The 27131-nt window shown below is 42.3% G+C and overlaps 1 protein-coding gene across 1 annotated transcript in view; it reads left to right on the top strand.

Annotated features, from left to right (window-relative positions):
* The window catches only part of ONECUT1 (one cut homeobox 1), a 43855-nt gene extending 16945 nt beyond the window's left edge, over nucleotides 1-26910 (top strand). Inside the window, exon 2 of the mRNA XM_017976878.4 lies at nucleotides 24657-26910. Within this exon, the coding sequence (XP_017832367.4) occupies nucleotides 24657-24949 (293 nt within the window). The 3' untranslated portion in view covers nucleotides 24950-26910. The remainder of the gene's footprint in view (nucleotides 1-24656) is intronic.
* The last annotated feature ends 221 nt before the right edge of the window (nucleotides 26911-27131 follow it).

The raw sequence follows: 27131 nt of genomic DNA, 5'->3' as shown, positions 1-27131 counted from the left end.
GTTGTTTTCAGGGGTTTTTCATTTTGTTTTTGCTATTATTAATTAATGGCATTGCAGTCAGCAACACTATACATGAAACTCTACAGACTAGTTGTTTACCTCTTTCAAAAATAATTTTTCTCAAATTATTATTTGAGAAATTATTTCTCAAATTGTTAAAGTAATACATTCTCCATGTAGAAACTGTGGAAACTATGAAACATTGTAAACAATAAAACAGAATCAAAATACCCGTAATCCCACAACCCAGAGATAATAGTTATTCATATATTGGTTTGTTTCCTTCTAGCTTTTTAAAAGTACACATATAAAAACATTTAAAATTTTTATTTTTCACAAAATTGAAAAAGGGAATTTTTTTTTTTTTTGAGACGGAATTTTGCTCTTGTTACCCAGACTGGAGTGCAATGGCGCGATCTCGGCTCACCACAACCTCCCCCTCCTGGGTTCAGGCAATTCTGCTGCCTCAGCCTCCCGAGTAGCTGGGATTACAGGCACGCGCCACCATGCCCAGCTAATTTTTTGTATTTTTAGTAGAGACGGGGTTTCACCATGTTGACCAGGATGGTCTCGATCTCTTGACCTCGTGATCCACACGCCTCGGCCTCCCAAAGTGCTGGGATTACAGGCTTGAGCCACCGCACCCGGCGCAAAAAAAAAAAAAAGGAATTTACAATAAACCTAGCTCAATGTCATTAAACATTCAAAAACATGATGTTTCACATTTTTATTTGGTAACGATGCCAAGTTTATAAAAGTTGCAAAACTAAAATCCTACAGAAAGCGTCAGTATTCCCTTTACCCCACTGTCAACATTGAGCAACCGACCAGTCGTTAACATTTTACCCACTGGCTTTGTCGTTTGCGCATGCGCTCTTGCCTTCATTCACACACAGACTTTCTTCACGGAACGACTTGAGGATAAGTTACATACATCATGGCCCCTTAGCCCTAAATACTTGAGTATATTTCCTTAGAATAGGGGTAGTCTCTTAGATAGCCACAGTTCAGTTTTTTGAGTTGATCCAGTCACGGCCTTTCCAGCATTGTTTCCTCCAATACAGGATTCAGTGTTGGGTTTGGTTGTCATATCTCTTTTACAGCTTTTAATATAAAACATTTCCACAATCTTTGTCTTTTGCAATATTGGCATGCTCTCTTTTAAAATAAGATTGTTCTAATTTCAGGTTTACCTGACGTTTCCTCGAGATTAGTTGGAGGTTGTGCTTTCTTACCCAGAAAGCGGGATAGGTCACAGTGTCGTTTTTTCAGGGGATGGCATCTGAAAGCCCTGTCTGTCCCTCACTTAACTGGTGAGTTCATTTGGATCACTCAGTCAAAGGGATCAAGGTGTTGTCTGATTTCTGTGCTGTATAATCACTGTTTTATTTTCTTCCTTACAACTAATAAGCAGGCTATGGGGAAATGCTTTCAGATCATGCAAATATCCTACCCCTCATCAGAATTCCCCATGGATTTAGCTTCTATTGATTCTTGCCTGATCTAATCTTTGTCATCATGGTTTTAAGATGATTTTCCCTCTCTAGCACCCTGCCATGTTTACCAGTCAGCCTTTAGCTTTCTACAGTCAACAAGAGCCTTCCTTCCCTCTCATTCTGCATTTATTATTGGAGTGGACTCAGGCATTCCTTTTTTTTTTCTAGTGGTTTACAGTTCATTACTGTACTTAACTATTTTGATGCTCAAATTCTCCCAGATTTGACTGATGAGAACCCTTTCTTTCTGACTCCTGTGTCCCTGTGACATGCTCATGTTTTTCTTTTTCTTTTTCTTTTTTTTTTTACTTTCTGTCATCAGATGTTCTACACTCATTTGGTACATATTCTGCCCTAGTCCAAGAATGTGTCACTTCTTTGATAAGCCCTGGTTTATCCTGGTTTATCAAACAATGTTAGAGTCCACCTGGGCACTAAGTGTGCTCACAGCTATTAGGGTGACTTTGGTTGTCTACCCTCTCAAAGTCAGGAAACAGATACATATACATTTATTTACACACACATACAAATATGTATATACACATTCATACATACATAATACCCATGTACACATAAACATTCTTATATACATGCTCATGTGCATATTTCTAAAATCATGAGTTCATACCAGCACCTCCACCTCCAATTGCAATATATCCTTACAGGATTTTTTTCTGCCTTCCCCATTCCCTATTTATATGTCCTTTCTTGCACAGTGAGAACTCTGATACCCAGTAACCTACCTCTCTTTCTTGTTTTCTTTCTCTCACACACGGATTTACTCATTTACTCAATCCTGTAATACATTTAAGTCACTTCAAAATTGCTTTGCCTATACCCATAAAATAAACAAACCTGCACAAACATGTTTTAGTTTGCTCTTCTCTCTCCCCACCCCACCCACCATATCCACGTCCAAGCATCACTTAGGAGCTTGTTAGAAATTCTACAGAATCAGAAACTAGCTAGAAACTCTGGCATGTTACATTTTAACAAGCCCTGGAAGTGATTCCAATGTCTGTTACAGTTCGAGAAACGCAGCCCAATACACACAGCATGTGTTTGTTATATGTGTATGTGTGTGTGCGCACTCATGTCACATGTGATGTAACACTTTAAACATACTCTAAATGTGACAACCCTAAAACAAGCCCAGTGCAAACTAACAGGGGTCCTGTCACAGCATGGATATGGAGGTGCAGAAATTTAAAAAACAAAAAAAACCCCTCCAGTTCTTTAGTTCTTCTCTTGGTGCCAGCCGGTGGATAATAAGGGCTGGCACAGAAACCTTGTTCTTCCTCTTTCTGGGCATGAGATACCCTTACTTGCCCACGAAGATGCCTTCCAGTCCCACAGCTCCTTGGCTTCCACGTTGGGCACTTGGCAGTAAATTCAGAGAAGTCAAGATGAAGGAGCCCTGTCAAGTAGTGCTAAAAAACTCACAGCCATTACTCTGATATCTTCCTCCATTCTCACCCAACTTCCTCTGTCATCATAATCACAGAACAAAACCCTCTGCCTCCAGCAGTGAGCTCCGTGGACACTTCACACACATCCCCCCTTTTTTATTTCCTCTGCCAGACTGTCTATGACAATCAGTAAAGCTGGGTTTTACAAGTCCAGTTTCTTTGTGGGGAGAGAGAAGGGTTACCTGGGCATTGCCCAGTCCCACAGAAAGATCCCACAAAACAGGCTTTCCTGGACCTGAAATCATAGGAGTTATCTGGTATTCTTCTCAAAGTACAGATTCCCAGGCCACTCCAAAAATTCTGATTTAGTCGGTCTGTGTTTTTGTCAAAGTATGGAGTGATTCTCTTGATCTTGGAAAGTTTTAAAATACTGTCCTAGGAGCAAGTGGCTCTCCGATTTATTGGGTGTATAAATTACCAGGAAGCTTGTTTAAAATATGTGCCTGTGATGGGTGCACCAAAATCTCAGGAATCACCAATAAAGAACTTACACAACGAAACACGACCTGTACCTCAGAAAATAACCTATGGAACAAAAATGAAAGAAAATTTTGTGATTACCAAAATCACATCTGTTGATACATGCTCATTGTAAAAAAAAAAAAAATCCAGACATTACTTAAAGGTATAAATAAGAATGTAAACAACGTCTATAATCTGACCATTCAGGAAGAACCACAGTTTATATTTTGGTATAAATTCTTCTAAACTTTTTTCCATACATATATACACACGTACATTTGCTTTTTATGCAAAAATGAGATGATTCTATCTATGCAGTTTTGTCATCTGCTTTTCCTTCTCATAAGATATGATGAATAGTTTTCCAGTGCAATAAATGTACATCTACAGCATCATTCTTAATGGCTACAGAATTTTCTACTATATTTATTTGTTCATTTAGTCAGTAAATGTTTATATGTAGACCAAGCACTGAGCTAGATCCTGGGGATGTAGTCATAGATAAGCAAGTCTTTCAAACACAAATTTACTGTCATTCATTAACTCCCTATAGTTTTCACTACTATAAAAAGGTCTATGATGAATGTGTGTACTTTTATTTTTAAGCTCCTGCCTGAATATAGCCTTAGAATACTAAATTCCTAGAAGTATTAATTACGTGATCAAAAGCAAATATATTTTAATATTGATATAAATGCAGATAGTTTTTTAGAACAGTTGTTCCTATTGATGTTCCCATCAAAAGTGCCTATTGTTCCTTATTCTTATCAACATTTGGTATTAGCAAGGTTTCAAATCTTTGCCAATGTGATAGACAAAAAAATTTAAATAAATGTTCCCTCTCTCTCTCTCTCTCTCTCTTTCTCTCTGTCTCTCACATAAACTGACAGAGTTCATATCCTTTTCCCTGAATATTCATATATTTCTGAGTGTATTTTACAAAAGAAATTGTTGTGTATTTTACAACTGCTTCTCGCTTTTTGTCTTTGAATTCGGTTTGTGGTATTTTTTAAAAATTTTTTTATTGCATTTTAGGTTTTGGGATACATGTGCAGAACATGCAAGACAGTTGCATAGGTACACACGTGGCAGTGTGTTTTGCTTCCTTTCTCCCCTTCACCCACATTTGACATTTCTCCCCAGGCTATCCCTCCCCAGCTCCCCCAACCGCCGCTGGCCCTCCCCTTTTCCCCCAATAGACCCCAGTGTTTAGTACTCCCCTCCCTGTGTCCATGTGTTCTCATTTTTCATCACCCGCCTATGAGTGAGAATATGCGGTGTTTCATTTTCTGTTCTTGTGTCAGTTTGCTGAGAATGATGTTCTCCAGATACATCCATGTCCCTACAAATGACACGAACTCATCATTTCTGATTGCTGCATAATATTCCATGGTGTATATGTGCCACATTTTCCCAGTCCAGTCTATCATCGATGGGCATTTGGGTTGGTTCCAGGTCTTTGCTATTGTAAACAGTGCTGCAATGAACATTCGTGTGCATGTGTCCTTATAGTACAATGATTTATAGTCCTTTAAATATATACCCAGTAATGGGATTGCAGGGTCAAATGGAATTTCTATTTCTAAGGCCTTGAGGAATCGCCACACTGTCTTCCAGAATGGTTGAACTAATTTACACTCCCACCAACAGTGTAAAAGTGTTCCTTTTTCTCCACAGCCTCTCCAGCATCTGTTGTCTCCAGATTTTTTAAAGATCACCATTCTAACTGGCATGAGATGGTATCTCAATGTGGTTTTGATTTGCATCTCTCTAATCACCAGTGATGATGAGCATTTTTTCATATGATTGTTGGCCTCATATATGTCTTCTTTTGTAAAGTGTCTGTTCATATCCTTTGCCCATTTTTGAATGGGCTTCTTTGTTTTTTTCCTGTAAATCTGTTTGAGTTCTTTGTAAATTCTGGATATCAGCCCTTTGTCAGATGGGTAGACTGCAAAAATTTTTTCCCATTCTGTTGGTTGCCGATTCACTCTAGTGACTGTTTCTTTTGCCGTGCAGAAGCTGTGGAGTTTCATTAGGTCCCATTTGTCTATTTTGGCTTTTGTTGCCAATGCTTTTGGTGTTTTGTTCATGAAGTCCTTGCCTACTCCTATGTCCTAGATGGTTTTGCCTAGATTTTCTTCAAGGGTTTTTATGGTGCCAGGTCTTATGTTTAAGTCTTTAATCCATTTGGAGTTAATTTTAGTGTAAGGTGTCAGGAAGGGGTCCAGTTTCTGCTTTCTGCACATGGCTAGCCAGTTTTCCCAACATCATTTATTAAACAGGGAATCCTTGCCCCATTGCTTGTTTTTGTCAGGTTTATCAAAGATTGTATGGTTGTAGATATGTTGTGTTGCCTCCGATGCCTCTGTTCTGTTCCATTGGTCTATATCTCTGTTTTGGTACCAGTACCATGCTGTTTTGATTACTGTAGCCTTGTAGTATAGTTTGAAATCCGGTAGTGTGATGCCCCCCGCTGTGTTCTTTTTGCTTAGAATTGACTTGGCTATGCGGGCTCTCTTTTGGTTCCATATGAAGTTCATGGTGGTTTTTTCCAGTTCTGTGAAGAACGTCAATGGTAGCTTGATGGGGATAGCATTGATTATGTAAATTACTTTGGGCAGTATAGCCATTTTCACTATATTGATTCTTCCTAACCATGAACATGGAATGTTTCTCCATCTGTTTGTGTCCTCTCTTATTTCGCTGAGCAGTGGTTTGTAGTTTTCCTTGAAGAGTTCCCTTAAGTTTTTTGTGAGTTGTATTCCTAGGTATTTTATTCTTTTTGTAGCAATTCTGAATGGCAGTTCGTTCCTGATTTGGCTCTCTTTAAGTCTGTTATTGGTGTATAGGAATGCTTGTGATTTTTGCACATTGATTTTATATCCTGAGACTTTGCTGAAGTTGCTTATCAGTTTCCGGAGTTTTGGGGCTGAGGCGATGGGGTCTTCTAGGTATACTATCATGTCATCTGCAAATAGAGACAATTTGGCTTCCACCTTTCCTATCTGAATACCCTTTATTTCTTTTTCTTGCCTGATTGCTCTGGCTAGAACTTCCAGTACTATATTGAATAGGAGTGGTGAGAGAGGGCATCCTTGTCTAGTGCCGGATTTCAAAGGGAATGCTTCCAATTTTTGCCCATTCAGTATGATATTGGCTGTTGGTTTGTCATAAATAGCTTTATTACTTTGAGATACATTCCATCGATACCGAGTTTATTGAGGATTTTAAGCATAAAGGGCTGTTGAATATCTGCATCAATTGAGATAATCATGTGGTTTTTGGTTTTGGTTTTGTTTATGTGGTGAATTAGGTTTATAGACTTGCGTATATTGAACCAGCCTTGCATCCCCGGGATGAATCCTACTTGATCATGATGGATAAGTTTTTTGATTTGCTGTTGCAATCGGCTTGCCACTATTTTATTGAATATTTTTGCATCTATGTTCATCATGGATATTGGCCTGAAGTTTTCTTTTCTTGTTGGGTCTCTGCTGGGTTTTGGTATCAGGATGATGTTGGTCTCATAAAATGATATGGGAAGGAGTCCCTCTTTTTGGATTATTTGGAATAGTTTCAGAAGGAATGGTATTAGCTCCTCTTTGTATGTCTGGTAGAATTCGGCTGTGAACCCATCTGGACCTGGGCTTTTTTTGTGTGATAGGCTCTTAATTGCTGCCTCGACTTCTGACCTTGTTATTGGTCTATTCATAGTTTCGGCTTCCTCCTGGTTTAGGCTTGGGAGGACACAGGAGTCCAGGAATTTATCCATTTCTTCCATGTTTACTAGTTTATGTGCATAGAGTTGTTTGCAATATTCTCTGATGATGGTTTGAGTTTCTGTGGAATCTGTGGTGATTTCCCCTTTATCATTTTTTATTGCATCTATTTGGTTGTTCTCTCTTTTCTTTTTTATCAATCTGGCTAATGGTTTGTCTATTCTGTTGATCTTTTCAAAAAAACAGCTCTTGGATTTATTGATTTTTTGAAGGTTTTTCGTGTCTCTATCTCTTTCAGTTCAGCTCTGATCTTAGTTATTTCTTGTCTTCTGCTAGGTTTTGAGTTTTTTTTATCTTGCTCCTCTAGCTCTTTCAATTTTGATGATAGAGTGTCAATTTTGGATCTCTCCATTCTTTTCATATGGGCACTTATTGCTATATGTTTTCCTCTAGAGACTGCTTTAAATGTCTCCCAGAGATTCTGGCATGTTGTGTCTTCGTTCTCATTGGTTTCGAAGAACTTCTTTACTTCTGCCTTCATTTTATTGTTTATCCAGTCAACATTCAAGAGCCAGTTGTTCAGTTTCCATGAAGCTGTGTGGTTCTGAGTTGGTTTCTGAATTCTGAGTTCTAACTTCATTGCACTATGGTCTGACAGACTGTTTGTTATGACTTCAGTTGTTTTGCATTTGCTGAGCAGTGCTTTACTTCCAATTATATGGTCAATTTTAGAGTAGGTGTGATGTGGTGCTGAAAAGAATGTATATTCTATGGATTTGGGGTGGAGAGTTCTGTAAATGTCTATCAGGTTTGCTTTTTCCAGGTCTGAGTTCAAGCCCTGGATATCCTTGTTAATTTTCTGTCTGGTTGATCTGTCTAATATTGACAGTAGAGTGTTAAAGTCTCCCACTATTATTGTGTGGGAGTCTAAGTCTCTTTGTAAGTCATTAAGAACTTGCCTTATGTATCTCGGTGCTCCTGTATTGGGTCCATATATGTTTAGGATCATTAGCTTTTTTTGTTGTATCGATCCTTTTACCATTATGTAATGGCCTTCTTTGTCTCTTTTGATCTTTGTTGCTTTAAAGTCTATTTTATCAGAGATGAGAATTGCAACTCCTGCTTTTTTTTGCTCTCCATTTGCTTGGTAAATCTTCCTCCATCCCTTTATTTTGAGCCTTTGTGTATCCTTGCATGTGAGATGGGTTTCCTGGATACAGCACACTGATGGGTTTTGGATTTTTATCCAATTTGCCAGTCTGTGTCTTTTGATTGGTGCATTTAGTCCATTTACATTTAGGGTTAATATTGTTAGGTGTGAATTTGATACTGCCATTTTGATGCTAGCTGGCTGTTTTGCCCATTAGTTGATGTAGATTCTTCATTATGTCGATGCTCTTTAGCATTTAGTGTGATTTTGGAATGGCTGGTACTGGTTGTTCCTTTCTATGTGTAGTGCCTCTTTCAGGAGCTCCTGTAAAGCAGACCTGGTGGTGACAAAATCTCTGAGTACTTGCTTGTTCACAGAGGATTTTATTTTTCCTTCACTTATGAAGCTCAGTTTGGCTGGATATGAAATTCTTGGTTGAAAGTTCTTTTCTTTAAAGATGTTGAATATTGGCCCCCACTCTCTTCTGGCTTGTAGAGTTTCTGCCAAGAGATCTGCTGTGAGTCTGATGGGCTTCCCTTTATGGGTGACCCAACCTTTCTCTCGGGCTGCCCTTAGTATTTTCTCCTTTATTTCAACCCTGGTGAATCTGACAATTATGTGCCGTGGGGTTGCTCTTCTTGCGGAATATCTTTGTGGTGTTCTCTGTATTTCCTGCATTTGAGTGTTGGCCTGCCTTGCTAGGTGGGGGATATTTTCCTGGATAATATTCTGAAGAGTATTTTCCAGCTTGGATTCATTCTCTTTGTCACATTCTGATACGCCTATCAAACGTAGGTTAGGTCTCTTCACATACTCCCACATTTCTTGGAGACTTTGTTCATTCCTTTTTGCTTTTTTTTCTCTAATCTTGGTTTCTCATTTTATTTCATTGAGTTGATCTTCGACTTCTGATATTCTTTCTTCTGCTTGGTCAATTCGGCTGTTGAAACTTGTGCATGCTTCACGAAGTTCTCATATTGTGTTTTTCAGCTCCTTCAATTCATTCATATTCCTCTCTATGTTATCCATTCTTGTTATCATTTCCTCGAATCTTTTTTCAAATCTTTTTTCAAGGTTCTTAGTTTCTTTGCATTGATTTAAAACATGTTCTTTTAGCTCACAAAAGTTTCTCATTATCCACCTTCTGAAGTCTAATTCCATCATTTCGTCACAGTCATTCTCCATCCAGCTTTGTTCCCTTGCTGGTGAGGAGTTTTGGTCCTTTGTAGGAGGCGAGGTGTTCTGGTTTTGGGTGTTTTTCTCCTTTTTGCGCTGGTTTCTTCCCATCTTTGTTGATTTATCCACCTGTCATCTGAGTAGTTGCTGACTTTTCTATTGGGTCTCTGAGGGGATGCCCAGATTGTTGATGATGAAGTATTTGTTACTTGGTTTTCCTCCTACCAGTCTAGCCCCTCCACTGTACGACTGCTGAGGTCCACTCCAGGCCCTGCTTGTCTGGGGTGCACCTATAGCAGCTGCAGAACAGTGAGGGATGCTACCAGTTTCTTTTTCTGCTATCTTTGTCCCAGAATGATGCCTGGCAAATGTCAGTCTTCTGGATATAGAGGGGTCAGGGAGCTGCTTGAGGAGACAGTCTGTACTTTATAGGCGCTCAAGTGCTGAGCTGTGAGCTCTGTTGTTCATTCAGGGCTGTTAGGCTGCTACATTTAATTCTGATAGTAATGGTTAGTAATGCAGCAGAACTCATAAAAAAAAAAAAAAAACCTTTTTTTCTCAGATGCTCTGTCTCAGGGGAGTTGGGGCTTTCTTTATGAGTGTCTGTTGCGCTGTCCTGTTCAGCTAGGAGGCAGTCTAGTCACTATTTGCCTGCTGAGGCTCCGCCCTGCTGGTGTGAGGTCCGCCCTGTTTCTGCAGACTCTGCCCTGCTGCTGTGGTCTCCGCCCTGCTGCCACGGGCTATGCCCTGCGGCGGAGTCTCTTTGTTGTGGCTGGTTGCCTCAGCAACGGCAGGCTGCATCAACAATGGGAGTGTAACCTCAGTAGGGGCGGATTGCCTCGGTAATGGCAGACACCCCTCCCCCACTGAGCTGCACCGTCCTGGGTTCAGCTGTGCCCACAGTGAAACTCTCCACCCAGAGTGTTTGGAATCGCCGTTTTGTTTGTCCCACTGTGCTGGCCCAAATGCCATTTCCCTGAAATCTCCTGGCCTGGCTCACTCTCCAAGTCCCGTTCAATCTGATGGATATGCCAGTCTGCCCTCTCAAGTCTCAGATTGCCAGTTAAACAGGGCACCCGGACCAGTGCGCTTTGTGCAGAGCACTGTGGAGCGCCGCTGCGATGTAGCGCCAGCCGCAGGCTGCACCAGCCAAAACTGCTGCGCTGGTGTTTTGCATCTCTTTTATACCTGGGAATTTCCCCGTTCTGTGGGCAACAAAGATCCGTCTGGAAATGCGGCCCTGACTCACCCTCTGCGCGTTCACCGAGAGCTTCAATCCTGGGTTGTTCTCACGGCGCCATCTTGAGTCGGTCATTTGTGGTATTTTTAAGCCATATTAAAGTTCATTTTTTTCCACGTTAAAAAATTAATTAATTAAAAAATGAAATATCTGCTTGTGAATCTCAGTCTCAGAGACAGTAGGTATAGGATGGGGTTCCAAAATGTGCATCGTGAACAAGCTGCCCCTTTGTGCTCCCAGGTGATATTGATGTATTTGGGCTGCACCTTTATTAGAGTTCATGCTGGGGAATCTCAGCCCTTGTTTCTCAGACTGCGGTCCTGGACCAGCAGAAAGACGTCACCTGGGAGCTTGTTAGACAGTCAGAATCTCAGGGCCCACCCTGACCTGCCGAATCAGAATCATCGTCTTAACAAGATGTCTAGGTGATTTAAGTTTGAGAAGACTGATTTAAAGTAGTGGTTCTGAGCCTTGGCTAAGTATTAGAATCACCTAGGGAGCTTTCAAAAATCCCAGGCTTAGGCATCTGCGAGACTGAATAAATCAGTATCTCTGGAGATGGATCCCAGGCACGAGTGCTTTTAAAGTTTCTCACTGGTTCCCATTTACAGAGAAGACTAAGAACTTCAGATGGTCCTTCCAGTCTCTCCCATTGCAGAATGCAGGCCAGCCCTGAAGCCCAGGAGAAAGAAATGATACCCCAACCTCTGAATCCAAGGCTCTATAATAGCCAGAGGTCCTACTCAGAAAGCCCAATGATTTGGCAGTTGCCAGAAGAAAAAGAAACAAAATGGGGTCTCATTTCACCTTATTTATAAAGCATTCTTTGTCTGAGTCCTTGAATTTCCTCAAGACTCTCTTGCTGGGGTCATCTCATTAATTTATTGTTAAGGTTTCTACCACACTGACTCTGGATATTTGCTGAACTTATCCATAAATCTGATCCTTATCTTCTCTCTACTTAAGGCAGATATGGACCAGTCACCACCCAGACTTAGCAAGAACAAACACAGACAGTACACCTCTGCCCTCTGGTACTCAGTGGCCCCACCTGGGCACCTAATCGTGGGAAAGGGGGCTGATTTCCTACTCCCAACTAATGTCGATGTCCCAGCCCAAATTAATTTCCTCTTCACCTTCTGCTCCTCCAGCTCTGTTGCTCCAGCCTGCTCCTTATCTGTCCCTAAGCCCACTTCAGACCCAGTCATGGAAGTGGTGGCAATACAGCTTCCTTCACCAAGAGCTCATTCAGCTTTCACTGACCTCCCAGTGACATTTCAGAAATATCCCCACAGTACCATTAAACTACTGCAAAAATCACTATCCAGGAAAGGGACTAAGGCTATCTCATGGAACTTCATTCTATGTACACATTTTCAAAACTTAAAAGAGTTGCATCTTTCGTGGTCTCTATTTTCCCTGGAGCCCCTTCCAACTTGCTTTTTCAACAAGGGTTCTGAGTATGCCAAGAAAATAATCCATGGTCTAGTGTTATGGACTGTGTGAGAGAGATGGGTAGGTAACTAATTATGTTGTGGGGAAGGTGCTCTCCAGGCACAGAACACAATTCTCCCTGGATGGGAGAGGGGATAGAGAAGGCTTAGCAGAAAAGAAGATGCTTGAGGTTGGCCTTGATTGCATAAGGAGCTTTTTTGTATGGAAAAGAGAAAAGGAAGGACATTCTGGGTGCAGAACATATCTTGGGCAAAGCAGTGGGGGTGCAGAGGTTCATATCTAGGAATGACTTCTGAGTAGTATGGCAGGTGATGGGTAGTGAGTGGGCAGTAGGAGGTGAGATGGGAAAGGTGGTTAAGGTCAGAGTGTCAAGGTCCTTGAATATCGTGATAGAGCAGTTTCCAAGGGCTTTCATCTTGGGCTTTTGGGAGCCCCTTGTGAAATTAATGGTATAATGCATGTCATTGGAAGAACAGCATTTACAGTTTGATTCTGCACACAACTTTCCAGAAATGTGAAGAAGGAAAATTTCACTAATTTGAAATTAATGAGAGAAAATGTCTGATGACTTAGTGAAAACTCAAGATTGTAGGTTTTTTAAAGAAATTCTGTCATAACTTTCAATTACTGTAAATACTAGAAAGTAACAATACATCTATTAATAAAAAAAATGGGGTCAATAAGCTGACTTACAATTCACAATAGGCCTATATGAGGTAAAAATGCATAATAAGCATGTAATTAATCAGGCATGCTATTTGTTTTGACTGTTTTGTGGAATCATCATTATAACTAGAGCATTCATATCACATATTTCCAGTTATTGGGAACACACTATTGAGAGTCTTTTTTTTTTTTATTTTTTATTGCATTTTAGGTTTTGGGGTACAAGTGCAGAAAAGAGTCATTTTTAAGTGAGGTATACTGATGTATTAAAAACTCCAACTGAGCAGCCACTAACAGAAGTTTAGGAATTTAGAATTCTAAAAGAATTTAGAAAAACACTTTTTAGTTTTACTTTGCATAATAGTTGTGTATATTTATGGGGCACATGTGATATTTTGATACAAGCATACAATGTGTGATTATAAAATCAGGGTAACTAGGGTAATCATCACTTCAAGCATTTATCATTTCTTCATGTTAGGAGCATTCCAATTCAATTCTTTTAGCAATTTTGAAATATACAATAAATTATAATTGGCTGGGCACAGTGGCTCATGCCTATAATCCCAGCACTTTGGGAGGCCGAGGCGGGTTGATCACCTAGATCAGGAATTTGAGACTAGCCTGGCCAACATGGAGAAACCCTGTCTCTACTGTTAATACAAAAAGTCAGCTGGGCATGGTGAGGCAAGTCTGTAATCTCAGCTACTCAGGAGGCTGAGGCAGGAGGAATGCTTAAACCCAGGAGGTAAAGGTTGCAGTGAGCCAAGATTGCATCATTGTACTCCAGCCTAGATGACAAGAACGAAACTCTCAAATAAATAAATAAATAAATAAAGCTAGGCGCAGTGGCTCATGCCTGTAATCCCAGTACTTTGGGAGGCCGAAGTGGGTGGATCACCTGAGGTTGGGAGTTCGAGACCAGCCTGACCAACAGGGAGGAAACCCCATCTCTACTAAAAATACAAAATTAGCCAGGCATGGTGGCACATACCTGTAATCCCAGCTGCTAGGGAGGCTGACACAGGAGAATCGCTTGAACCCAGGAGGCAGAGATTGCAGTGAGCCAAGATCACGCCATTGCACTCCATCCTGGGCAACGAGAGCGAAACTTCGTTTAAAAAAAATTCTAATTAACTGTAGTTGCCCTAATGTGCCACCTAACACTAGATCTTATGCATTCTATCTAACTGTATTTTTGTACCCATTAAGTAATGCCTCTTTGTCCCCCATGGCCCCTACCCTTCCCAACCTCTGGCAACCATCATTCTACTCTCCATCTCCATAAGTTCAATTTTGTTTAGCTCCTACATGGGAGTGAGAACATGCAATATTTACCTTTCTGTGCCAGGCTTGTTTCACTGAATGTAATACCCTCCAGCAACCCTCTGTGTTGCTGCAAATGACAATATTTTATTCTTTTTATGGCTGAATAATATGTATATATGTACATGTAACACATTTTCTTTATCCATTCACCCACTGATGGACACTTAGGTTGATGCCACATCTAGCCTATTGTGAATAGTGCTGCAATGAACATGGCAATGCAGATATCCCTTCAATATACAGATAGAAATCAAAATTCTTGAGCCAACCTTCCAGAAAAGAGCCATATAGCCCTTTGCTGATGACCAAACTAGCAGGTGCAAGGCCGCAGCTTCTCTCTTTCCACCAGTTCGTTTGAAGCTGCAGAGCAGGGGGAGAGCTTCATGGAGGGAAGGGTCAGGTTGATGGGTGTCTCTTCCTATGAGTATAAAAACTGGTCAGCCTGTGCTCAAGGAAGTGTGTGCATGTGAGCATGAACAGCCAGCAAGAGGACGATGCCAGTGTCATTGGTTATGAAATGCATTTTTTCAATGAGAAATCTCAGCTACAGTTATTCTTCCAGTTAAGGTTCAGCATCTATCACAGGGAAAACAGAACAAAGGAGGGAAGTCAAAGTTTGTGGAGAGAAGAACTGAGATAGTGTAAAATCACACCCAAATAGCTGTTAGGCGGGATCAAAGAAAGTGAAAGCTGGTATGGTTCTGTTTCTCCACAGCCTGTGCCTGTGGAAGAGCGGGCTGGGGCAGGGGGTGCACCTTCCGATATCCTCCAGTGCAGTTATGGGGCCCTGCACTAGCTCAAATCCCAGCTGTACCGTTTTGCTTTTGGGGTGACTTGGGCCAGTCCCTTAACCTCGCTGAGCTTCAGGCTGCTCATTCGTCAACAAGAGAGAATAGTATCTCCCTCAAGTCATTGTCGTGAGGACTGGTAAGGTGATTCGTGAATGGGGCTTAGCTCAGGAGATGCTGTCCATCCCTCCCAGGCCCAGGCAACCTTGTCCAGTGTTCCCTTCTCTCCTGGGATGCAACTGTGGAGCTTCTCCTGGAGGAGTTAGGTCCATCACCATGCTTTATTCACTGACTCAGGAGAGACTCCAGGCAGCAGACTGTGGGTGGCAGGATTCTGTCCCGGACAGCTCTGCTAGGGAAGCAGACCAGGGGCAGGGAGAGGCTGCAGTGACTTCCCTGACCTGGCTTTAGCCAAAGCCCTCTGCTCCTGCTCTTTCCTTTTCCACTGGGTGAACTGTTTCCTTCAGCTTCTTCTCAAAGCTGATACACACAAGCAGACAGCCATCCCATGCTCCCCTGCACCCTTTCTGACATGGGACCACTCCAGTCCCTCTCCCAGGCCAGCATGGATGTGCTGTCTGCTACGCTGCCAGAACCCCCTTGTCTCAACTTCCAACCAGCCCACTTTCCTGAAAGGCCAAACTGTAGTCCTTTGAGCCACATTAAGACCGGTCTGGCTGACAACTGACCTGCTGCTTGGCTGACCAACTGCTGCTGTTCTGTTCACGTTGGGTGCAAGTTCTCTGAGCTCCACTTCACCCACTGCTTCAGCTCCTGCCCCTGTTTCATCATCCTGGGGAAAGTTTTCATGATGTGTCTACTGGTGCTACACTCTGCTTCCAGGATCTAGTGAAGTTGGTGGCCCAACTCCCCTACTAAGCAGCTGTGTGCCCACAGGCAAGTCACTGAACCTCTCTGACAGGGTTTCACTTACAAAGAAAGGAAGAATAGGCTGGGTGCCATGGCTCACACCTGTAATCCCAGCACTTTGGGAGGCCAAGGCAGGCGGATCACGAGGTCAGGAGATCGAGACCATCCTGGCTAACATGGTGAAACCCCATCTCTACTAAAAATACAAAATAAAAAAATTAGCCAGGCATAATGGCACACACCTGTAGTCCCAGCTACTTGGGATGCTGAGGCAGGAGGAGTGCTTGAACCCAGGGGGCAGAGGTTGTGGTGAGCCAAGTTCACGCCACTGCACTCCAGCCTGGGCAACAGAGCGAGACTCTGTCTCAAAAATAAAAAGAAAAAGAAAAATATCCATTTCTACCTTACCTGAGTTTTGTGGGGAATCACATGGTAAGGTTTCATGGTAGTGTTTTTAGCACTGTAAAGCAAGACAGGAGGGTGAGTTACAGTGATTATCCCCCACTGGGGATGTCTGCTCTTTGCATGTTTTTATTAAGCTTTCCATGTGTGTGACCAAAAGAGTTTCCATAGTTGCTCTGGCTATCCACAGAGACACAGCAAACGTAGCTCATGTCCAGCAGGTTGTTTGGGCTCCACCGCCCTCTGCTAACCATCTGTTTCCAGACAATCTGCCCAGGACTTTGCTTCCCATGCGGAGGCTGGCCTTGGCCATATCAGTTAGAACTCACCGGTGTTGCTTTTCAGACTGCACATTGGACTGTGCTCTCTTTATCCCCCAAACAACTGGGGATCCAGCTTATAAAAATACACATAGCACAGTAAGATCACTCAAGGCAAAGCGGATAACATTCTGACCTAGGACTCCCGGAGTCTGAGCTCTAATCTTGACCGTCTCGGTCAATCCAATGGCTCTTTAATCTCCACACGTAGATACTGGCCTGGAATACAAGCTCAGGAAGAGTCCTGTGACGTTTACTTGCAAGGTTCCCCCTTCATGTGTCTCTCCCTACCCCCACTGATTTACTGAAATCTGTTTATTTGTCTGCTCGCTTGTCCATGTATATTGTCTCTAAGAGTTTACTTTGAGAAACAGCTTCAGCTGAGAAGAGAGGGTCTTCGAGGCTCAATGCACATGAACAGCCAACTACCTCTTGTCCTTTGCCACAACCCAGAAAAGGGTCTCTCTCAGTAGCAGGTAGGGGTGAGTGCAGAGGGCTCACCCTGTGTGCCTGCCTGGCTGCCACTATTCTTACAACTTGATGGAGAGATGGAATTCACATAACATAAAATTCACCCAACTGAAATCATCCAGTTTGTCACAGAGCTTTGCAACCACGGTCAATTTTGGAACATTTTCATCAACTCCCCCCAAAAAAGAAACACCATACTTATTAATCCCTCTCATTTCCCACCACCACCCCTTCAGCCATAAGCAACCACCAGCCTGCTGTCTATTCCTATGGACTTGCGTATTCTGGCCCACACGCTTTTTGATATTTTTGTTCCCTACCCCTGAAGCCCTCCTGAGCAGGGTTTGCAGGGATGTCACAGCCAAGCGCATCAGGAACCTAGGTTGCAGCCCTGGGCTGGCTCTTGAGAACTTCAAGATGTGTCTTGCCTTACCAGTGCACCCAAATCTGAACCAGAGGCACAGGAGTGGCAAAGGAGCTGAAGACCGCCTGGATGTTTCTCTTCTAAATCCAGGCCAGACTCCCCTTGTGTGACTCAGACATGAAAGGCTTACCTATGCAAGAACACTTGGTCCTGCAGGCTGCTGAGGGGTTGCAGTTGTCAGCATCTACATCAGACTTTAGGGTGAAGATGCTGCATCTCCAGCAGGCCCTTATGAAAATGACAAGCTGTCTTTAAATATCAAGACAGTTTCATGGTGTCCTGGACATCTCAGCCTTTTCCCTTTACTGCTCTGTAATCCTGTCTCTGCGATGTAATCCACAACATACTCTTGGGCAGCTATTTTGAGGGAGAAAATACTTGGCTAGAGTCTAAGGACTCACAGAGAGCAAACTACATATGAGTGGATAAGCTGTCGGCACACAGCTCAAGCCCAGCCCTGTGGCCACTGATAGATGTGTGATCTTGGCCAAGTCTCTCGCCTTCTTTAAGCTTAGTGTCCCCAGCTGCAAAATGGAGTACGATGGCTTCTCTTACCTCACAAAATGGTCCTAAGCATTACTAAGAGAATATATTTGCTATGGTTTGAATGTGTCTTCCAAATTTCATGTGTGGGAAATGTAATCCCCAAATTCATAGTGTCGGTGGTATCTACAAGTGCATATCCACAGAGCTGGGCCAAGGTTTGAATGTGTCTTCCAAATTTCATGTGTGGGAAATGTAATCCCCAAATTCATAGTGTCGGTGGTATCTACAGGTGCATATCCACAGAGCTGGGCCAATGCTTCTGTCTTCTGAGTCCAGGCTTATTCAAGAAGTTGTATCATAAACTCATCTGGCTTCATTAATGCCTCCCAGGTCAATACGTCTGTGCCCACATAGTCCCAGACAAATTCTTGGCAGACTTTTGCCTAATTCAATCAGCACTTTATACGTTGTTAAGTCCTTTGTATCATGAAGTCAGGAAAATGGATATAAGTTGGTGTACAAATGCTTGAGTGACAACTGATCCTCCGACGCTACCGTACACCGTGTTTCAGAAAGTGTGTTGTAAGATGGGGCTTCTTAAACTCTAGGCAGTGAAGGACTAGTTTGTTGGTTTGTTTTTAACTTCCGTCTGTCCTGAATGGGTCATTCTGATGAGACTATAAAAACTTACTAGAAAAATAATCACACATTTGAATGTTGTAGCAATGTCAAACTGCCATGAACATTTCTAATCGCTCATTCTCAGTGTTTTGTACTAATCTTGTTGCAGGTCACTAATGGCTCACAGACCAGCGCAGGTCGGCTTACCTTACTTTGAGAAACTGTTCTAAGGAATGTTATTTCTGAGAGACATTCCTTGAATAAAGAGTTCTTTGATCAAATTAAGTTTGAGAGACCCTATAAGCTAGAAACTGTTGATGCTCATTAACATATTAAAGGCTATGAGACGTCCTGCATTCAAGAAGCTTGGTTAATCATTAATTAACTCACCATTTCCAAATCTAATCTGACTCACAACTCATTGTTCACAAAATACCTTTCAGCCTCCTGCAGAGTTATATTTCTTGAAATCCACTTGGCTCTGCCTTGCCTACTATGGGCAAAACAGTCCCCAAGCCTGCCTGAACTAGAAGCCTCTGTCCTTTGCTTACACCTTCATGCTCTGTCTTTTTTTTTCTTTATAATCTTTTATTCCTGTGGCATAGAAAGTCATGCTCTGACTCTTATCATCTCTCATGCCTACTTCTACCTCCTACCTCATACTCACTCTGGGTGACCTCACCCATAAACATCAGTCACTTGTCTGTAGCAGCCCCCACTGCACTTTGCCAGTGCATCCTGCAGATCTGTCTGCTTGCCCACCTCGAGGTGACTCATGACAGGTCTTCATCATTAGTACCACCTTTCGCCAACAATGGCCGTCTCCTTCCCCTTAATCCCATTCACTGACAAGTGTTTCTCTAGTTTTAATGGAAACTGTACACCTATATAAAAAATATTATGTTCATATAAAACATGTGTGTTGCTGTTCCCTAAGCAGCAGTACTTCTTGTCATATTCCCTTTTCATTCCCTTTCTCAATTTCTCTCTCTCCACCCCCCACATCTTGCACATTCATGTGGACTCTCATAATGTCCAATTGGGGGTTTCCTACTTACCATGGGTACTCTCTACTCTGAAATCCGCTCCGTGGAAATTCCAGCTCTCACAGCAATAGTCGGTGAAAGCTTCTAGAAGTCTGACTTGTTTCTGTGGGTTGCTCCTCCTGGCCTCCTCTGGTCATTCAGTGACTCTCAATAAGCTTTGGTCTTCTCTCCATTTTACTGGTATCTCTGCTTTCTTCTTCAGCACCTCCAACTTGGGCAGCATTTCCTCCAGATCTAATCACATCTACTTATTCACAGACATACCTCTGCCCATACACACATGATCTGCCCTTACAACCAGCTACTAGGCCAGGGTGCCCTGGGGATGCTATAGAGCGAGCCAGCCAGGGTCCCTGCTCCCAGAGAATCTCACTTCCCAGGTTCTGGTAGTGCAATGTCTACAGTGATGGAGGTCCCGTGGCAGAAACTTCCAAACTGCATTTCCCCAATATTAATATTATATAAGACATTAATTGACAGTCTCCACTGGGGTTCTGGGGTCAAACAGATTCGGTAAACAGAATTATGTGTGCTTACATTTATTATGAATCTTGAGAAAGAGGCAATAGATAATAGATTATTTTAAATATCCTTGATTATCTGCAAACCGTCTTTTCAAGGAACCCATGTTTGAGAGAGTATCATTCCTCTGATGCCATTTGGGAAATGCTGGCTCAGGGGTAGCTTCAGCAGATAGTCCTGCCAAATGCCAAGGGCCAGACTGAAGTCACCTAAACATACATCCTGGTTAGGTGGAAAATGAACATCTCTTTCTGATTTCCCTTAGCTCTGCCATTTGAATGATAAATAAGTCGAGTCTATGCCCAATGCTCGGTTATTTACTTTCCCATTGTTCTGTGTAATTTACCATCTAGAGACATAATGACTTCTGAGTCTATATTTCTAGCCCAGACCTCGCCCTGAACTCCAGATCCCATACATCCCACTGTCTGCTGGACAACCACCTATTGGAGATGTTTAACAGAATGTCCAGCAAGCACATCCAGTGCAATTTGTTCCATATCGAAGTGGTTACTACCCTCATAAAACTCATTTCTCCATCTGCATTTCTTAATGGCCCCATTACTATCATCCACCCAGAAACCTGGCAGATGTTCCAGAATACACCTTCACAGCCAAGTCGTCAGTAAGTCTTCTTCATTTGACCTCCCAAAAAGTTCTTCTCCATTCTCAACTGCCATTATCTAATTTTGAGTCCTCATTACAGTGGTTTTCTTTTCTTTTTTGAGATAGTGTCTCGCTCTGTCACCCAGGCTGGAGTGCCGTGGTACAATATCTGCTCACTGCAACCTCCACCTCCTGGGTTCAAGTGATTCTCCTGCCTCAGTCTCCCAAGTAGTTGAGACTACAGGTGCCCACACCATGCCCAGCTAATTTTTGTATTTTTAGTAGGCACAGGGTTTTACCACATTGGCCAGGTTGGTCCTGATCTTCTGACCTCAACTAATCTGCTTGCCTCGGCCTCCCAATGTGCTGAGATGACAGGCGTGAGCAACTGCGTCTGGCCCTACGGTGGTTTTCTGACTTCTATCTCAGGTCTGGTTCTCTGTGAAACACACTCTGGGCTTCTGAGATGTATGTGCAGAAAGGCTTTTGGAGCATGTTATGGAAAATAACCCCCCTGGGGGTAGTGAAGGAAGTAAGACTGGACAGAAGGAAGAGTTGAATGTCAGTATAAGTGCAAGAATAGCCTCAACTGGATGACCCTTTAGAGTTGTCCCACTTGATGTATGGGGTTGGGTTGAGGGGCCTTAAACCAATACATTTCCACTCTCCTAAACTACCACCTTCCATATTCCCATCTCCTACACCCCCACCCACCCTCGCTAGATATGAGCAAACTCCCACCCATCCGAGGGTGGCATAACCTTTGGCCAAAGGCAATTCCAACAATGGACCTCTTCTGGGAGCCACCTGTCACCAAGCCTTCCATCAGCTGGAGGAACGAGTGCCTCAGTCCTGAAGAGGTATCTGGGTGGCAGACCACAGCACCCACTGTGGCATCCTTGTCCCTGATCTTGCTGCTTTCCAGTTCTCCCTCCACAACACCACCAGAGGAGTTTTTCTAAGCCCAAGTGTAATCACACTACACCCTTATACATCTCCATTCCTCCTTCTCACCTTTGAGATGATTCGTATCTGACCTCTGTCTACACATGAAGCCATCTCCCACAGCTTTCCTTCTTGCGTGCCCTCTTGCCTCACAAATACTCATCTACTAATACTTATCAGTCCTTCACAATACTGCTCCCTCTGCAGGGAATGAGCTTTCCCACTCCTCTCACTAGCAAGCCTCCATTTATCCTTTAGGGCCCATCTGAAGCACCTTCTCTATGATGCCTTCCTGAATATCTTCCAGCAGTAGACTCTGTATACTTTTTTTTATACTCTTATACTCTTGTAGTTATTTGCTTATGTGCAGTTATTTTCTTAAATCTGGCCTCCTTAAGGGCAAAACCTGTGTTATATTTATTTGTAAGTCAATGAATCAGTCAGCCATCTGCATCAGTATTGTATGAGGCTGTGTCTACACGGGCTGACTCAAACTAACTGGAGTTGACTTTAGCCATTTTTTTCTGGGACTTAATCTAGGTACCCAGTGAGGGCTGTAGGCCCCTGGGAGAAGGAGCTCGATTTGCAGACTCTCACCTGGCTCAGGATATATACATAACTCAAGGCTCTGAAGGCATTGGGCATTTAATAATGCTGCCCACTAGGTTGATACTGCCCCTCATGGTGGGCAAGAGGCAAAGCAAGTGACCTACAGGACATGTTATAAAAGGAACCATAAGGCCTGCCTTGCCTGCAAATCTCTTTCATAACTGAGCCCTCCCTTGATGTCTGTTCTGAAATTCTCACTTTTATATTTACTGATGGTTGGACCAATGGCCTCATAAGTGACGTCAATACACTCTAGAGCCTGGGCAAGCAGATGCATCTCTAGAAGAGAATTCCATGTCTATTTATTTTTATTTTATCCCTTAAAAATTTTTAGTATTGTGGGCTGGGGGCCGTGGCTCCCACCTCTAATGGGGGGACGAGGTGGGCAGATTGCTTGAGACCAGGAGCTTAAGACCAGCCTGGGCCAACATAGTGAAACTCCATCTCTATAAAAAATACAGATAATTAGCTGGGTATAGCGGCATATACCTGTGGTCCCAGCTACTCCAGAGGCTGAGGTGAGAGGATCACTTAAGCCCAGGGAGGCAGAGGTTGCAGTGCACCAAGATTGCACTATTGCACTCCAACCTGGGCAACAGTGAGATCCTATCTAAAAAAAAAAAAAAAAAAAAGCTTTCTGTATTGTGTATGTTTCATAATGTGCATAATGTAGTATACTAACACGTGTATGATTTATAAATAATGTAAGGGAGTATACACTCAGAACTTTCTTTACTAAGAAGTGCATTGTTTTAAAAAATTGGAGCCCTCTGGATTGGACTCTAAAGTCTTGAGTCCTCTCCTGCTTTCACCTATGAGCTCTGCAGCTGATCTGTTGCAGAGCTAATTTGTACCAACAGGCACCTAAAGTTTCAGAAGAACTCTAAAGTCCAGGATCTATCCAGCCAGGAATGAGAGGGAGGGCGGGCTGAGGAAAGCACAGAGGCTGAATCTAACCAGAGCTGGTGAACCATCAGGTAAGGAATTGAGAACCTGGAATACATAGAGGCATTCGGTTCAGCAGGAGGCAGCAACAGGCAGAACAGCAATGGGAGGTATGGGGTATGGAAGAGTAGCAGTCCCTCCCTCCACCATGAAGCATGCCCCATCCATCTTCTGCTATAGTCAGGGTGAGAGGTGCAGCCAGCCAGATATAAAGGTGGCAGTGGCTGCTCTAGAACACCTACGTGGGGAGCTAAGAGGCAGCAATATGACTGCAGTGACAGCATTGGAGCCTTGTCTTAAGGCTGTATTTACATATGAGAGCACTGTTTTTACTTGGGTTGTACGGTTATTTGTGGATGGTTGTGAGGATTGATTGATGGTGGAGACTGAGTGGAGGGGCAGTATGCATTGTTAGCAATGCAGCCTTGAGAATCCTTTAGCAGGTGGAAGCTAGTGAGCCCCATTAGGGTGGAAACAGTAGTATGGCCTCAGGAGAGACCTTGATCTGGTGCCAAACCCTGGGGCCTAAGGGCTGCATTGGGACGATATGTTAGAATAGCTCCAGCAGCCAAGAAGCAGCTTTATAATACAGGACCAGACATGCATGGGCAGGGAATGGGCCCCTCAGTGGGAGACCAGGTGAGAGATGAGGGGGACTCCAAGAGCATGACTTGCAAAAACAACAAAAAGGAGGCACAGAGGTACCCCAGAGATGAACATGGCTAACTCGGCAAGGGTAGTCTCAATGGTGAGGAAGAGTGGTTCACACCTCCACAGTTCCCGGCTCCAATAGAGAATCAGTAGACAGTTAGATGGCCATGAAAGAAAACTATACACTGAACTTCCTTATATACAGATTTTCCTGGAAAACAAAAAAGGTCAGAAGGAAAACAAATGCAGTTCCTTTCTGTTATGTTTTTAGACTCTGATTAGGCTCTTAGTATTCTACTAGCAGCAGACTATAAACGCTTTGAGGGCTGCAGTTGCTACTTGCTGATACGGCGTTGCATTTGTAAAGTTAGCATAAACTTTTACATACATTATTTAATACCACAACCCAGCAAGGTAGGTATTCTTATATGCATTTTTCAAATGAAGAAATAAAAGTTCAAAGTGGTAAGTTCATTTAGCCAGGAACTTACCTTCTACAGGTGAGGAATCTGAGGCCCAGATGGAGTTAACTAACTTACCCAGGAAAAAGAGCAGACACTCATCAAAGCCACAACCCACACCCAGGTCTCACAGAACTGCACCTGCATCCCAGTTCTCCATCTTTTATTACACTTTCCTCCCAGTCCCCATGGTGTTTAAAGCAGAGGTCAGCAAACAGAAAGCAGGCCATGAGGAAATGGCTAACAAATATTATGAGCTCTGTCTTTCTATTCTTGATTCTCCCTTAGATAATTTGCCCTAACATATTCTGTGTTTCTTCACAGCATGCAAAAGGAAAGAACAAGAACATGGAAAGGATAGAGGCAACACACCCAAAAAGCCCAGGTTGGTCTTCACAGATGTCCAGCGTCGAACTCTACATGCAATATTCAAGGAAAATAAGCGTCCATCCAAAGAATTGCAAATCACCATTTCCCAGCAGCTGGGATTGGAGCTGAGCACTGTCAGCAACTTCTTCATGAACGCAAGGAGGAGGAGTCTGGACAAGTGGCAGGATGAGGGCAGCTCCAATTCAGGCAACTCATCTTCTTCATCAAGCACTTGTACCAAAGCATGAAGGAACAACCACAAACTAAAACCTCGGTGGAAAAGCTTTAAATTAAAAAAATTTTTTTAAAAGACCAGGACCTCAAGATAGCAGGTTTATACTTAGAAATATTTGAAGAAAAAAAAAGTGTTATTTATAGTCCAAAGAAACCAAAGACTTAGCTCACCTGCATTCTGACTTTGTTTGGAGACACACACTTCAGCGGGGCGACGACTTGGCAAGACAAATGATGAGCAGGAAAACACCACTGGATGTCACACCCTCAATCCATGACCATGCTCACTGTGCTTGGCTGTTTAGTGGTTTGGAGCAGAGTGATTTTGAGCCATTGAGTGGACATCTTTTAAGATCGGACTTTCTCATCTGTCTCTACCATGCCACGAGGGTGTATGGTGTCTCAGTACTGTGTGTGTGTGTGCGCATATGTGCACGCACACACACATACACACACAACCACCACCACCAGTGGTTAGAGACTTAGGCAGAGCTGGTCTTCAGAAATGGTTGTGCTTTAGGAGTGCAACCAACATGGTGTGGGGTTGTCTGAGTTCATTGGATTAGGAGTGTGATTTTGCTCATCTAGCCTAGCGTTTGAACCTGCCAGGCCCGCAACCTAAATGCAGATTCAAACCCAGCAAAGAAAATTTGAATGACACCTAAACCAGTGCATTCTCTTTGTTTGTTAAGGGATGTTCAGATATTTTTTAAGAGATGAAACAAGAGTCCATCCATTAAAAAAAAATCACCTAGGTACCAAAGAACACACTTAATATTATAGTGCAGGTATTTTATTGCAATGATTTTAATAACCAAAGCTATTTTTACACAAGATACTATGTAAAGTTATACGTATGAACTGATCTAGCTATAATACACATGCCACATAGAACCATGACTATTATTTATGACTCTTGAAGCATTTGAAATATGAGTTTCAGAACTGGCAAGAAAGAATGTAGCTTCAGGGAAGCAATTAATATCATGGCAGAGAGGTCGATGCAGTACACGTGTATATCCAGATGGCACACTCCTTTTCAGGATCCATAAATGTCACTTAAGTAGAGAGATAGACATGATTCCATAATCTGTTTCTAGCTGAGAAAACCAGGGGATCTTTCCAAAGTAGGACCCCATTTTTACACTAGAAAACTAAGTTTAACAGGGCGGGTAACTAAATTGGACAATTTATTCAAAGTAATGCCTTTTAGTAAAAGGTCACTAAATAAAGAACTATCCTTAGATTAATTGACTTATATTTGCTTTATGCATTTGGCACCAAATACCTCTTTTAAATACTTAACAAAAATAATTAAAGTGAAAACAACATTATTATTAAAATGAACTTTTCAGTACTTGTAACTATCCTAAAAAGTAATCAAACGAACTTATTGCCAATCCCAGAAATTTTATGACTTGGAAATCAATAAAACAGCAGGTGCAACTGAGAAATGATGGAATTAGTGGAACTGCATAGAAAAAGGCAGTGTTCATGTGGATAACAAGACATTTGATCTATTGGTATTAATCAATTTATTTAACTAAGAATAGCCTCCAAAGCATTCTGCATTCTTTCTTGCTACTACATTAAGCTGGAAATTTTATAATATAGATTTCACTCTCTAACAGGGACAGATGAAAAAACTAGACCTGAGCTTACAAATACAAAATTTTAAGTTTATATTTTTCCAAATCACTTAACCAGAGCTGTAGAGATAAAACCAAAAAAAAAGGGACAATGAAGTGGTACCCCAGTAAATCACTTGATTCGCAGAAAAATTCTCTCTGAATTCATTTGGACTGAAACTTATCTAAGTGGATACCTCTTATGCCATTAGGTAAAGAATTGGATACTCTTAGTTAATTACCACCCCTACCTAGAACTATAAAATTAAAATGTTATCCTAATGATGTTGTTTTTTTGAGATTCATTAAAATGCCAAAGAATAAAACTGAATCATCTTGACACAAAACCTAACTCCTTAGCATCAAATCTCAGCACCTTGTCTATGTCTGTAACAGGCAGCCAACTAGACAGGTGAAGCGAAACCAACAAGCCATCTGTCTGTGTCTCCTTCATGTCTGCTGTAGAATAAGAAGAGGAAACCAACATATACTTCTCTTTTGATGATATACTGCATTTGCCTTGACGTATTTTGTCTTTTTTTTTTATTTCACCCACAATTCCAGCTTA

Source organism: Callithrix jacchus, chromosome 8 (genome assembly GCF_049354715.1).
Source record: "Callithrix jacchus isolate 240 chromosome 8, calJac240_pri, whole genome shotgun sequence".
Taxonomy (NCBI): Eukaryota; Metazoa; Chordata; class Mammalia; order Primates; family Cebidae; genus Callithrix; species Callithrix jacchus.
This window is presented reverse-complemented; position numbering and strand designations above follow the sequence as displayed.